The sequence below is a fragment of the Labrus mixtus genome, chromosome 1 (genome assembly GCF_963584025.1).
Source record: "Labrus mixtus chromosome 1, fLabMix1.1, whole genome shotgun sequence".
Lineage (NCBI taxonomy): Eukaryota > Metazoa > Chordata > Actinopteri > Labriformes > Labridae > Labrus > Labrus mixtus.
In genome coordinates, this window is record NC_083612.1 from 5,746,295 (window position 1) to 5,761,655 (window position 15,361).

Here is a 15,361-nt window from a genome sequence, read left to right on the forward strand (position 1 = left end):
TGCAGGCAAACATTTCTGTGTGTGAGTTTCGCCTTGTTATTTTTATTTTTGTTTTTTAATCTGTATTGCTCTTGTTTCATGTACAGCACTTTGGTCAGCTGTTTTTAAATGTGCTTTATAAATAAATGTGATTGATTGAAATGAAATGCAAAGCATCATAGGTTAGACCAGACTTTATGCCAAGCTAAGCTAAGCTAATCAGCTCATGACTCCGTTCTCAGCCATGATCTCCTGAATAACTCTCAACATTGAGGTGAATAAAATATAACAAAACAATATCTTAACAGGATACTCGACAGACAAAAACCAAACGACACCTCAACATGAACGCTCTGTGCACGGGTCACACTTCATGAGAATATATCCTGATATGAGTCGTCTTCACTAACTTGTACTTGTTTTTGCCTCTGAAGGCCTAATCTCTTGTTCTCTCATTTTTCAGAAACAGATGTAAAGTGACTTTAATTAAAACCAGCTAGTGCTCCAAAGGAAGTGAAGATTAAAGTTTCCTCGTCAATCCCATCCTCTCAAACCTGCTGTGAAGCCGCTCCTCTGGGTCTCTACTGATCGATGAGCTTGTTTCTGCATCGACACGGATGAGCGGCAGGAATCCGAAGACAATTTAAATTCAGTTAAACTGGACAAGCTGCATGTTTAGTCTCGACTCCCTCCTGAATACAGCAGACTTGAGGAAAAATCAATAGAGGAAATTATACAGCAGAGAAATGAGACTGAAGAAGAGAGGAAGAAGAAAAGGAGGAGAAGAAGAAGAATAGTTGCTGATTGGAAAACAGAAGGAAAAGGTCACAAAGGACAAAGAGACGGAGGAAAAGAACTGCTGAAATCGAATCAATCCCCAGAGTTTAACAAATGAGCTGTGTGTGTGTGTGTGTGTGTGTGTGTGTGTGTGTGTGTGTGTGTGTGTGTGTGTGTGTGTGTGTGTGTGTGTGTGTGTGTGTGTGTGTGCGTATGTGTGTGTGTTGGCTCGTTGCTTCTGCTTCAGGCTCTCAGTTTGTTTATGCAGAAATCACAGCTGGCTCTTACCCTTTACACTTTATTCTTCTTGTTTCCTCACACACACACACACACGCACGCACACACACACACACACACACACACACACACACACACACACACAAACACTCCTACACACACACGCACACACAAACCTATTTGTCTTGTATACTTGTGAGGTCACTCATTCCATGTAAGAACTGTAATCTAATTGAGGTAAAACCCTTAACCTCTCTACATGAAACGTGAACCTACATCCCTGAAGTGTGAAAACTGCAGTTCCTCCAGTGTCCACTAGAGTCTGTCTCCTGCAGTGAGTCAGTCCCCATAGAGCCCCATGTTAAAATGTCCAACTTTACAGCTGCAGTTCCTCCAGTGTCCACTAGAATCTGTCTCCTGCAGTGAGTCAGTCCCCATAGAGCCCCATGTTAAAATGTCCAACTTTACAGCTGCAGTTCCTCCAGTGTCCACTAGAGTCTGTCTCCTGCAGTGAGTCAGTCCCCATAGAGCCCCATGTTAAAATGTCCAACTTTACAGCTGTAGTTCCTCCAGTGTCCACTAGAGTCTGTCTCCTGCAGTGAGTCAGTCCCCATAGAGCCCCATGTTAAAATAAACATGTTTACAGCTGTAGTTCCTCCAGTGTCCACTAGAGTCTGTCTCCTGCAGTGAGTCAGTCCCCATAGAGCCCCATGTTAAAATAAACATGTTTACAGCTGTAGTTCCTCCAGTGTCCACTAGAGTCTGTCTCCTGCATTGAGTCAGTCTCCATAGAGCCCCATGTTAAAATGTCCAACTTTAAAACATAATAGAGATAGCAGAGCTCTTGGGATGACGTAGCATTTTCTACCGTTGCAGTGGATTTATTTATCTCATTATCTCGAGATAGCAGAGCTGGTTGTCTCATTTTATCAGAGTAAAACATCTCATTGACTTCCTCCTTATTAGGATGTATCATACGGTCCTATGGAGCAGCTTTCTGCCCTCTGCTTTTTAGTAGTAAAATAGTTGCATTGAGGACACAGAGGTCTCAAAGAATTATGCATCAAACATGATTAATTTGGCTGTGTATGGTTAACTGAATATGTCCTCACAAAGATGGTAATATAAGCCCACACACACAGAGAAAGAAAAAAACAGGAGGATGGAAATGTAATTGCATCACAGGCGTCCTTCTCCTCTGCAGCGATGAAACTGGACTCCTTTGTGCCTCATGTCGGTGTAACGTGATATTTCAGTGCTGATCTCGTTAACATGTTTAAACAAACCAGGTCACAAACGAACACAGAGAGGAGACGATTACTGATGTCTGATGAGATTATTTATACCACTGTAGGAAACGGGAATATTCAGCTGCAGACACAAATGACCGTCATTATTCAAATGTGTTTATAAAACTTATTATCTCCCTTTCCCTGCCACAACGGTTCATCCTCTCTTACAGCATCACTGCAGGAAACCATGTGAAGATGGATGGACGGATGGATGGATGGATGGATGGATGGATGGATGTACTGATGGATGGAAGGATGGATGATGGATGGATGATGGATGGATGGAAGGATGGATGATGGATGGATGATGGATGGATGGAAAAATGGACGGATGGATGGATGGACAGATGGACTGATGGATGGATGGATGGACGGACGGATGGATTGATGGATGGAAAGATGGATGGATGGATGGATGGAAAGATGTACTGATGGATGGAAGGATGGATGATGGATGGATGATGGATGGAAAGATGGACTGATGGATGGATGGATGGATGGATGGATGGATGGATAGAAAGATGATGGAAAGATGATGGATTGAAAGATGGATGGAAAGATGGATGTATGGATGGATGGAAAGATGGATGGATGGAAAGATGATGGATGATGTAAAGATGATGGATGGATGGATTGAAAGATGGACTGATGATGGATGGATGGATGGATGGATGGATGGATGGAAAGATGATGGATGATGGAAAGATGATGGATGGATGGATTGAAAGATGGATGGAAAGATGGATGTATGGATGGATGGATGGAAAGATGTACTGATGGATGGAAGGATGGATGATGGATGGATGGATAGAAAGATGGATGAATGGATCAATGAATGGATGGATGGATGGAAAGATGGATGTACGGACGGATGGATGTATGGATGGAAAGATGATGGCTGATGGATTGAAAGATGGACGGATGGCTGGATGGATTGATGAACGGATGGATTGATGGATGGATGGATGGATGGAAAGATGTACTGATAGATGGAAGGATGGATAGAAAGATGATGGAAAGATGATGGATGGATGGATGGAAAGATGGACTGATGGATGGATGGATGGATAGAAAGATGATGGAAAGATGATGGATGGATGGATGGATGGAAAGATGGATGTATGGATGGATGGAAAGATGATGGATGATGGAAAGATGATGGATGGATGGATTGAAAGATGGATGGAAAGATGGATGGATGGATGGATGGATGGATGGAAAGATGTACTGATGGATGGAAGGATGGATGATGGATGGATGGATAGAAAGATGGATGAATGGATCGATGAATGGATCGATGGATGTACGGACGGATGGATGTATGGATGGAAAGATGATGGATGATGGATTGAAAGATGGACGGATGGATGGAACAATGAATAGATGATGGTTGGATGGATGGATGGGTGGATGGAAAGATGGACGGATGGATGGAAGGAAAGATGGACGGATGGATGGAACGATGAATAGATGATGGATGGATGGATGGATGGATGGATGGATGGATGGATGGATGGATGACCGACGGACTAACAATTTGCTTATGGGGGCAAATGTCTTAACCTCCTTTCTTCCTGGCTGGCTGACATATTATTTGTCAAGTTAAACATTAAGGTGCTTTTAGTCCAGGACGTCAGATGAAGTAAGAACAGAGAGATATAAGATGTGTTGGAGAGAGTAAACAGAAATAAAAGCGCACTCTCTTGTTCTTTAGAAGCGCGCAAAACAGAAAAATCAACATTTCTTATCAGCTTCAACATAAAAGAGACAATTGAAGTCTTTCTGTGCAGCATGAGAGCTGCAAAAGAATCCATTTGTAGATTATTCAGATGTGACATTTCCTCTAACTGTGCTGGACTTTGTGAAAACACAGATAAATCTCTCCTTTGATAATATGAGCTGTGAATGTGTGACTCTGCTCGCAGATTTTCATGATGCATATTAAACAGTGCTGAACTCTGCCGCTCACCCACTTACTCCTTCTTGTGTTCTGTTTCTATTCCCGTCCCGCAGCTCGCAGTCAAAAAGTCCTACAGGAATCAAACAGGAAAACTCAGACCGACTCAACAGCCCCGATGATACAACCGACATGCAAACACCTGCGGGAGCACACACACTCCATCACACTGACATAATGCTGTTATATTCAGCAGCCACTCAGCCGGCTTCAGGCCCATTATCCTGCACGGAGGATGTTCATCCACTCAGCACCCACATGCAGCTCTCTGGCCTCCTCTGAGTTCACGAACCGCTTCAGAAAATAACTTTTCATCATGCACTAAAATGTCAGCATCCAAAAGTCCATCAAACACACAAGTTCCCTCCAAATATCACAGCCTGCATCATCACCTTCATTTACATGTTTCAGAAAACAGAGTGTGAGGATGGGAGCGTCTGGAGACTCGTAGCTGCAGGTGAAACAGGAAGTATCTTTGTGTTTCATTTCTTTAACTTTGGACATTTAAGACCAGCATAGAGACCGTGCAGCAGTAAGGCTTTTTATCTCCGAATAACAGTGTTTATTTTTCAAATTATACAAAGCAATTTATCGCTCGGCCCTCGATCAAGCCTCTCCTGTGGTCATGAGGTATGGGTAGTGACCAAAAGAATAAGATGGGGGATACAAGCGGCCGAGATGGGTTTCCTCTGGAGGGTGTCTGGGCTCATCCTTAGAGAGAGGGGGAGGAGCTCAAACATTCAGGGGGAGCTCACATAGAGCTGCAACTCCTTCACATCGAGGAGCCAGTTGAGATGGTTCTGGCATCTGATGAGGATCCTCCTGGACGCCTCCCTTTGGAGGTTTTCTGGGCATACCCAACTGGGAGGAGACCCCGGGGTAGACTCAGAGTACGCTGGAGGGATTATATATCCGGTCTGGCCTGGGAACATCTCAGAATCCCCCAGAAGGAGCTGGAAAACATTGCTGTGGAGAGGAACATCTGGGTCAACTTAGTACGCTTGTTTAGGCCTAACACTGCAACCCGACCTCGGATAAGTGGAAGACCATGATGGATGGAAACTGGAGTTATTTATCTCGTTATCGCAAGATAACAACACTGGCTGTCCCATAATAACAGAGTAATGTATCTCATGCTCTGTTATCTGGAGATAATGACATAAATTACTAATTTTATCAGATTAATTAATCTCATTATCTCGTGGTGTCACACTTTCTTTTCCCATTATGACGTATTTATCGCTCTTTGTTTCATAGTGGGGTAATTGATGTTGTTTCCTCGTCATTATGGTTTTCTTAATTATAACAGAGCAAAGTACGCCACACTGCCATTGACCACACTAATAATGTAACGGATATTTTAGAATTTAGACATCTCTGCAAATTATTATCACACTAATTTATATTACCATGAGTGACAGGCTGATGTTTAAACCAAATATTTATGATATAATATAGGGAAACCAAGAACACAAAATATCCCAAAAATCCAAAAATGTCCAAAATATAAAAAAGTAAAGAATATAAATAAATATTGGCGATATTTTCTTATTTTTCATTATTTTTGTCCGTAATGTGTATTTGTTTAATATGTGTATATTTTTTTAAAAAAAAGATTAAATATATTAAAAATTGAAACCGCAAGCGCTTCGGGCCCTAAATACAGAAAAACGGAGCGGAAAAACAGTTTGACGACCGAGATTACGTCACGAGAACAGGCATACAAAGCTCTCGCGATACTTGCTGGGGTATAAAATCCTCCGCTGCCGCAGCTCGGTCTTTCTTTCTCCCCTTTAGCGGTGAAGGTGCAACAGTTATCGGTCGTCGACTCGGGTTCATCCGACACCCTCACCAACCAAGCTGAACTGAGCTCAACCTCCACAGCAGCATCATGCCTCCCAAATTCGACCCCAACGAGATTAAAGTTGGTACGTTTTCACTGAAAAGTGGCTAAAAACTAAAACGCAGACGCCGTCATGGAGGCCTGTGAGCTGAACACGGTAAAGATGGGCACAAGACGCGACGGAGGAAAACATCTTAATCTGCTTTAATTTAATCTATGCATGTTTTGTTTTATTTTATAATCAGGTGGGATTTGATTAATCGATGTCATGTGTGATAAAGTAATTCAGTTATCTGGGCTGACCACGTGGGGGTAGTGTGCTAACTAGCGGCTAATGCTAATGTAGCCTACCCTTAGAATACAGGGGATATGAGGTAGCATATGTTAGCATGTAGGCTAAAGTGAGTGAACTGGTCCGTTCTCTGTCTCAACATTTAAACAGTGACTGTTGTAGGAAGTTTAAACCTGTTAGCTGTAAATTGGTTATTAATTATGTTGGGTTTTTTTTTAATATCGAAAACATACATTTTTGTACTTAATTATTTGGTTCGTAAACAATTTTCGATAGTTAACCTTTCAATTTCTGATAAATCTAAATTTTTAAACATAAAAACGGTGGTTTCATTCTCTGATTCTCACTTAAACTTAATGGCAGTGATTTGTTTCTCTATAGTCTGTGGTTCCCAAATGTCTGCAGGCACCCACAACTCAATCTGCATCCATGTTGTAGTCTGCTTTGTTGCAAGTGAACATTCATTTAAGCATCAGTTTTATTGCCATGTATGCTCAGACCATTAAAAAGGCTATTTTGTGTTCCTGACCAAGAGCTGGGATGAGATCTGTGCATGAAGTTAGGGTTTGTGGATGTGCATGGTGAGTGTGCAAGATAAATTTCAGGAGATGTTCATACGGGGCCACAGATATGTGCGATTCTGATATGTATTTCTCATATCAAACAGTGTTTTAAGGTTGTTATAAGGCAAACCAAAGCTGCAGTAAACCTGACATTTGTCATTGAAAGAGCTAAATATTCCTAAGTAACATGTCTGGAGCTAATAGTCTCGACTGGTTGAATTTTGACTTACTGATTAAGGAGATTTGTTCTCTTTCTGCTTAAGGTGTCAGATGTTTGCGCCATCATACATAATCCTGCGTGTGTGATCAGCTGTCGGTGGGTGTGTGAGTCAACGTGTGAACTAACAGGATGTGTGTCTTTTTGTCTCTCAGTGTACATGAGATGCACAGGAGGAGAAGTTGGCGCCACCTCCGCTCTGGCCCCCAAAATTGGCCCTTTGGGTCTGGTGAGTTTGTTATATTACATTTTTCGTCTGATCGTCATAGAGATCGAACACAAGCCTCCCGCCACTATACCTGTCTGTCCCTGTGGCTGAGTATAATCCAGTGGAGGCTGAGAGCGACCCGGCTTTAGGAAACAGCTGCTCAAACTCATGGACATCTCTGTGCCGTAAAGATCGGAACACTGACCGAGGCGAACGCCGCGTTTAGATTTAAATAAGGACGTGTTTAGAGATGAGTCACAGAAGTGTTCATACAGAAGTTTGTCTTTGTTCATCTGTAGGATCTTTAGACCGCCTTTAAATTCAGAGAGATGTTGGTGTGATTTTCTTTTTGTAAGTTGTGTTGTTTCTGACCTTGAGCTTTCCTTCACCCTCATTAGTCTCCCAAGAAAGTTGGTGATGACATCGCCAAGGCCACCGGGGACTGGAAGGGTCTGAGGATCACCGTGAAGCTGACCATCCAGAACAGACAGGCAGCGGTGCGTATGATGACCTCACACGTTAACGCCTCTCTGCTCACGGCGCTCTGTGAAGGCAGGAGGATGACCTGATGTCCTTTTTTTGTGTTTTCAGATCGAGGTCGTTCCCTCAGCGTCTGCTCTGATCATCAAAGCTCTGAAGGAGCCTCCTCGTGACCGCAAGAAGGTCAAGAACAGTGAGTGACAGCGGCCATGTTCAAACTACTTGGTTCAAGTCAACATGAAGTGCAGTCTCTTACGTTCTTCTCTTTTTCAGTCAAGCACAGCGGCAGTGTGACCTTTGACGAGATCGTCGCCGTTGCTCGCGTCATGAGGCCTCGCTCCATCGCCAGGGAACTCTCCGGTGAGTTTTCAAACTGAACACTGAGATTCATTATTTCCTACACGTCTGAACTGCACAAATAACCTTGCCAACATTTCGGTACGGGCACAAAATGCAAATGACCTGAGAACTGAACCATTTTAGAGTCATGGGTTAATTAACCGCCATGCCCACACCGCCAGAATACGATCAACCCCCACGCCAGGCCAGTAGTTGGCAGTGGGACTTTGTAATGAAACACCATGTGCATTTAGAACTCGCCCTCCTGCAGAGCGTTGTGGTGGGGTTCTTTCCCAGAGTGACAGAACGCTGCGTCGGTCGTTGTTGTTGTAGTCCATCTACCCGCTCATGGCTACTGATCTGTGTGCTTCACACGCTAGCGCCTCCTGTTTGAATAGAACTAGACAGACGTTTTGTGGCGGTGAGATCCCATCTTGTGACGAAAACAAAACGCACAATTTGTTTATTTTGGAAGATCTGGTTTGCACGCCTTTTCACAAGTGTAACGAGCCTCCCGCCACTATACCTGTCTGTCCCTGTGACTGAGTATAATCCAGTGGAGGCTCAGAGCGACCCGGCTTTAGGAAACAGAGCTGCTCAAACTCATGGACATCTCTGTGCCGTAAAGATCGGAACAACGTCCACAGCCTTAACACCTCTTAAATCCAGACCTGAATAAAACCGCCTCCTTGTATCATCCTGACCGTCTGTGTTCTTTCTTTCTCGATCAGGAACCATCAAAGAGATCCTGGGCACCGCTCAGTCCGTCGGCTGCACCATCGATGGTCGTCCTCCTCATGATGTCATCGATGACATCAACAGCGGCAAAGTGGAGTGTCCCACTGAGTAACTGGACCAAACTTTGAATAAAAAGTTGAGAAAAAGAGCAGCTTGTGTTTGTCTTGTTTCTTACCATGTAGTTTACTTGAAGTGGTGATCAGATGGCGACTGACACCCCGGGGCGGTTTATTGTCAAGTACAGTTACACATACAAGGAATTTAACTTTGTGTATTGGTGCTAAATGAGACTCACACTGACCCTGAGGTTATGAGTGAAGTGACCTGCAGAATAAATATCTCCCAGTGAGACATGTTTGAATCCTCATCTGGTTTACTAACTTAATTAATGTGATGGGTTTTCTGTAGACGGTCAGATGCTTGGCTCGCTTCTGAGTGAGACTGCAGTCCGCTGCGCTGAGGTCAAACAGTCGTTCACAGGTTTTTTACATTTCTTGCAGGTATCATTTACTACTGAGTATTAGGGCCACTAAAGCTGTTATTGTAGTGTGGCATTTGTCAATCAACTTAAATGAGGCTGTTCAAAATTAATGAAAGCTATCAGAAGAGCACCCATTACCCATAATGATGGCAGGAGAACCCTGAAAGATGACTTCTTGTGTAAGTGTTCTTTAGCTCCAGTTTTCTTTTCTGGTTAAATAATGACAATGTGATGCTGATGAGCGGAACGTAAAGCCCCGAAACGTCTAACGTGATCTTTTTGTCCTGGTGAAAAAGTGTGGTTCTCCAGATGACACCGGAAGTATCTCATTCAGTCGTTTACTGAAGTAGAACTGGAGACAAGAGAAACAAGATGCTACATGTTAATCAGTTTCAAACGGGCAGCTGCTCTTCTGATGTAACTGATGACAAAATCTAAAAACCTTCCACTTAATGTGGCTCTCGAACACAAGGAATTTAACTTCAGTTAATTGAGCTCTGAATTTAGTACAACAATAAGCTAAGACTAATTAGTGCAAAACTATTCATCTTTGCACTTTGATGTCCCAATCCTCCTCTTCTCCTGTCTTCTGTGGACGAGTTCTAAGCTCACATTAAGGAGGACATATCATCCCCCTTCTCCACCTTTTCAAACAGTCCCCCTGTGGTCTGAATGAAACATCTGTGCTGTGCTTTGGTCAAAATATAACATGAATCAAGCACCAGAGGAGGTTTGTGACCCTGTATAAACCAGCTCTCTCAGAACGCTCCGTTTTGGTGTGTGTGTCTCTTTAAATGTAATGAGTTTTAGTATTCAGATACCTCAAAGTGTTTGCTCAAAGACAAAACGAGACTTCAAAGACATTTAATGATGAATCGATGGGACTCCAGCGCCCCCTGGTGTCTGATCGTATTAACGGCACACTTGTGATAGATTGTAATCAGTCTGTATCAGGCCACGCCCCCCTGATCATCACCCAAATCCACTTTAGAAAGCGGGGTTAGGGTAGGTCAAGAAACCCAGATCACTCCAGCTCACCACAACAAAGATTCAGACACTTGACCAAGACCCTGACACACCAAACAGACAGCAAAGAGGCGTCGCCTCACGTCTTGGTCAAAAAGTTGCACTTGAACACACCACAAAGACTACAGCCGACGGCCAACCACCACGTACGTTCTGCTCATGAGGAGGAACTAACTCTCCATGCCAGCAGGGGGCGGTAGTCTGTTATGATACGAGAAGACCATTTTCACACCGCTGTCGGTCACCACTCGTATTATAGGTAGACTACTAATGGAGAATAATGTCTGATAAAAAGTTTAAAATGGCGCTGCCGTTGTCAGCCCTTGGTCTTTTAGTGGAAAAAGAAAAGAAGAGAAACCGCACTAATGGGTGAAAGCATGGATACTACAGCGACATGCTCAAGGGGCTTTCCTGAACCTGAGTCAAGAGCTGGAGAGAAATGAAACCTCCCAACAGCCAATCAGAGAGATTCCTCTCACCGACGTCCGATGCCGATTCCACTTTGAATCGGCCCCAAAAAATGCCGACTGGTAGCGACGGAGCCAGACACACTGCTAAAACTAGAACCGATCCCCGATGATCTCCTTGGTGTGTCAGGGCCTCAGAGGTCAGAGGTTATGCTGATGGCCCGCTGAGTGTGTGTGTTCTTTGAAGTCAGTCAGGACTCGATGCAGTAAAAACCTTTTTATACAAAATATTTATTGAAAATCTCAAACATCAAAAACGTTTCTACAAAAGTATAAATGGTTCCACAACGAGCCGCCACATATTATTATAAACTCACTAAACCGCTCCAGATTCTGTCGGGGCGTTAGAACTCAAACTGGATCCAAATTCAAGCTGAGACTGTGAAGGAAAGACCTGCAGGGGAGGGATGTACTGCGGTTCAACATCATCACAAGTCCCAGGCAGCGACTATCGGAGTCCTTTCTTCTTCTTTGAATCACTGGAAGCTGCAGACTCCTGCACAGTGTCGCTCTGCAGGAGGTCGTCTGCAGCTCCGTGTGATAGAAACAAGAAGAGATGCTGTGTTGGGACTCTAACCTGCTAACACGTTTTGTGTTCTGACGCCCTCTAGCGGAGAACTGAAGAATCAGATTATTTACCTAAAATCAGTCGGTGAGTTTGTTTTACTGTCTGTGTGAAGGTGAAGCAGTAATATAAAAAAGACGACATAAAGAAACGAAGAAGAGGAAGAGCTGACGTCGTTTGACTTTGTGCTTTTGTTTGTTGGAAGACCGCAGCTGCAGCGCCGCCATCAGAGTCCCCTCTCCTCCGATGAGCTCATCATCCACATACTGATCCACTGCAGCTCTATGATGACCCAGCAGAACCTGAATACATCACGCCCAGCCGGCGATGACCTCATCAGTTGATCGATCATCAGTTCTCCACTTCCTCCTCGTCCTCCTCCTCCGCCTCGTTCTCCGCTTCAGGCTCCTCCTCCATGCGTTCCTCCTCCTCCTCCTCTTCCTCCTCCCGACTCTTGTCGTTCTCCGAGTCGTTCTTCTTCTCTTTATCTTTTCGTTTCTGCTCCGACACTTCCTTTTTTCCCTTCTGGCCCTTCTTGTAAACTGTGGAAGAGAAACGTTCAATTTGAGATCATCAGAAACTTGAACACACCGGCCATATTTTCATCATTTACAACTTTTAGGTCAATTTTCAGGTCAAATATTTGGAGGTTAACACCGCGTCCTAACAGCATGGTACACTGCCTGTCCACACTGCATCCGTTAAATATTGACTTCTCTGATCTGTGAATTTCAGTTTCACTTGTTAACATATGGTGCTTTTATTCTGAAGGTGGACAAACTGAAGTGTGGTGCTTTTATTCTGAAGGTGGACAAACTGAAGTGTAGTGCTTTTATTTTGTAGGTGGACAAACTGAAGTGTGGTGCTTTTATTTTTTAGGTAGACAAACTGAAGTGTGGTGCTTTTATTTTGAAGGTGGACAAACTGAAGAGTGGTACTTTTATTTTGAAGGTGGACAAACTGAAGAGTGGTACTTTTATTTTGAAGGTGGACAAACTGAAGTGTGGTGCTTTTATTTTGTAGGTGGACTAACTGAAGTGTGGTGCTTTTATTTTGTAGGCAGACAAACTGAAGTGTGGTGCTTTTATTTTGAAGGAGGACAAACTGAAGAGTGGTGCTTTTATTTTAAAGGTGGACAAACTGAAGTGTGGTGCTTTTATTTTGAAGGAGGACAAACTGAAGAGTGGTGCTTTTATTTTAAAGGTGGACAAACTGAAGTGTGGTGCTTTTATTTTGAAGGTGGGCAAACTGAAGTGTGGTGCCTTGTAGTGACATAGAAGGCGATGTGAGATGAACTTTGCCTGTGTCCTGCTCTCTGAGGATCACCAGTTCAGATAAATCAAAGTGTCCATGGCGTACTGACCCTCCAGAGCTTCCCTGAGCGGCTCCAGGAAACGTTCAAACTCCATCTCCTCCATCGCAGCCAGGACGTCTCCTGCGTTCAGAGTTTTCCTCTTCGCTTTCATGGCAAAGTTGTTTGCACTGTGACGACACAGAGAATAATCAGATGTCAGATTCCGGTGCTGTGTGTTCTCTCTGTGTCTGAAATGTGTGAACTCAAGAATAAACTTTGAACAAACAGAGTTTTGTGAATAAAAATGGAGACAAAGTGTCTCTTGCTTCTTACCAGGATGTGGCGTACAGCACAAACACACTGGCAGCTTGTGAGATGGCTCTGCGCGCTTCTTTGGACACGTTCACCCCATCTGGGAGCTGAGAGGAAAAACAAACGGTGCGGAGGAGTTAATGTCGGCGCTGCAGAGAGGAAGCGTTTCATCATCAGGACACAGACCGGATTTATTCATTTACTCTTAAAGATGACAACAGGAAGACGCTTTTAAATGTTTGTGTCACATAGAAACTGTAATCTTTGTTCTACTTCATTTAAAGGTCTTTAAAGGATTTCTGTAAAATCCTCTTCACCATGTTCCTCTAACACTAAACTGGGTCTCTAGTCTGTCTACAAACCCCCCAATGATGAGAAAAGTCCATCCTCTCCCTGCTACACTTTTCAGAAAATGTGTGCTCAAACAGGCCGTTTGGAGATATTCCCTTCATGACATCACAAAGGGCAGTAGCCCCTCCCCCAGGTGGGTGACACTCCCACAGCTAGGTGTTTGTTCTGCCCTCTGAGTCTGCCTTCTCACCGTAAACAATAGGGCATGGAGCGAGAAAGCCCGAGTTCACCCAAAGCCCTTCCAGAGAGGGGGCGTGGTCAGACACAGCTCATTTACATATTTAAAGGTACAGACACAGAAACAGCCTGTTCTGAGCAGGGCTGAAATAGAGGGGTTTATAGACATGTTCAAATACAGGATCAGAGTGGATTTAGAACAAGAAACTTCACACACATGTTTTGAGGAGCTCTGAGACTTATTGAAACTGAAGAAGAGGAGGAGAATATATGGGACATTTAACAATAAAGTATTTACTAAAAGTTTTCAAAGTTGTGGCGGCAGTAGCTCTGTCTGTAAGGATTTAGATTGAGAACCAGAGAGTCGATCCAAAATATGGAAGTTGGTCTTGTTGCTGGAGCGGGGTCAGGTCACCTCTAGAGTTCAACCAATTTTTATTTGTATAGCGTCAACTCATAACACGTGTTATCTCGAGACACTTTACAAACAGCAGGTAGAAGACTCATTGCTATGTTACAAAGTTCTGCCAAGGTGCCCTTAAGAGTTCTGCACACTAAGAAGACCAGCTCCTCCTTTGCATCAAAAGCCAGTTAAGGAGATTTGGGCTTCTGATTAAGATCCTCCTGAACCCCCGTGTAGACCCAGACCCTGCTGGGGGGATTATGAATCCCATCTGGTCTGGTAATACCTCGGCATGGACAATCAGTTATTACAGGAAAACACAGAAGCTGTAGAAACACCTGAATGTAGTCAGACAGGTGAGATACAGAGGAATTAAAACTTGGTCCTGGTTCACTCACCGCCTCCTTGATGATCCGGGTGATCACCGCGTTGGGGAGGTTCAGGTCTTCGGGCCTCTCTGCCATGTTTCCCCGCTTACTGGAGCGTCCTCAGCGGGTAAGGGTTACCTCCACAGTCGGGGACGAGCTAGCCGACGATGCTAACCGATTAGCTCCTGTGTTAGCCTGAGCTCGGGACGTTTTCTGTTTGAAATCCCGCGGTGACTTTGAGTTTAAAGTTCCGAGTTTGAAGAAGATGTAGTTTTGATCAGATCGATTCGTTTCGCCGGTAGATTAATCGATAATCTGCTCTTCAATTGGTCGCGTGCCCAAGTGGACGGATTTGTTTTGGGACGTTTCCCGCGAACCGTCCAAGCACGAGCCCTACTACGTCAATTTTCAACTTCGACCTCTGAAGCGGAAGTGACGTACTGAACCCGAACCTTACAGATTGAACCATAAGACTGTATTGTCTGAACATTTGTAGCATTAAAAAAAAAAAAAAACCGTCTGTGAAGTCTCCACATTTAACTTTGATTAAAGTCCCTCAATTTTATTATATTTTAATTGTATTTATTTTAAGTGATTATATGTTTATTTATTGTTGTTTTCTGATCATTTTGGATTATATTTTGTTATATTTTTATTTTGTCATCTAAATTTTCTGCTTAGAATACTTTATAAAAATGTTTAGAAATGTTTAAAAATATTAAACAATACAGAATAAATAAAGTTAATATTTACAGTCTGAATGTGGCTGAAGCTACTTTACAGAAAATAAAAAATACAGAAAATGATACAAAATATGTCTTTAAAAATCCCAAATCCTCACATATTCTTTATTTAAAAGTATTATTATTATAGTATTTATTTTTAATAAGGAAAAGGTTATTTCAGGTTGGAAGTGACTTATATTATAAACTGTATAAAAGAGCATCATCACTGTACTTCACTTTCTCGCTGTGACGCCGTCTGTTCAGAATTAT

General features: G+C 43.3%; 2 protein-coding genes and 2 non-coding genes across 5 annotated transcripts; 3 read left to right on the forward strand and 1 right to left on the reverse strand.

Annotated features, from left to right (window-relative positions):
• Nucleotides 1-6,011: 6,011 nt before the first annotated feature.
• rpl12 (ribosomal protein L12) lies at nt 6,012-9,070 on the forward strand. 2 transcript variants are annotated; one of them, XM_061037586.1, is made up of 6 exons: nt 6,012-6,170; nt 7,313-7,386; nt 7,764-7,862; nt 7,957-8,038; nt 8,119-8,205; nt 8,916-9,070. In XM_061037586.1, the coding sequence occupies exons 1-6, from the start codon at nt 6,134-6,136 to the stop codon at nt 9,032-9,034; spliced, it is 498 nt and encodes a 165-aa protein (XP_060893569.1). In that variant the 5' UTR covers nt 6,012-6,133; the 3' UTR covers nt 9,035-9,070. The 2 variants fall into 2 exon arrangements, with proteins under 2 accessions (XP_060893569.1, XP_060893654.1); XM_061037671.1 differs by having other exon boundaries at nt 6,102-6,242.
• Nucleotides 7,444-7,568, forward strand: LOC132980392 (small nucleolar RNA SNORA65). Its single transcript, XR_009674166.1, has one exon. It is a non-coding gene; the product is annotated as a small nucleolar RNA SNORA65 (small nucleolar RNA).
• Nucleotides 8,698-8,824, forward strand: LOC132980387 (small nucleolar RNA SNORA65). The gene has a single exon (XR_009674164.1). It is a non-coding gene; the product is annotated as a small nucleolar RNA SNORA65 (small nucleolar RNA).
• Nucleotides 9,071-11,107: 2,037 nt separating the features above from the next.
• Nucleotides 11,108-14,794, reverse strand: pole3 (polymerase (DNA directed), epsilon 3 (p17 subunit)). The gene is made up of 4 exons (XM_061037924.1): nt 14,397-14,794; nt 13,089-13,174; nt 12,825-12,943; nt 11,108-12,003 (listed from the first exon to the last, which is right to left on the reverse strand). The coding sequence occupies exons 1-4, from the start codon at nt 14,460-14,462 to the stop codon at nt 11,813-11,815; spliced, it is 462 nt and encodes a 153-aa protein (XP_060893907.1). The 5' UTR covers nt 14,463-14,794; the 3' UTR covers nt 11,108-11,812.
• Nucleotides 14,795-15,361: the final 567 nt, after the last annotated feature.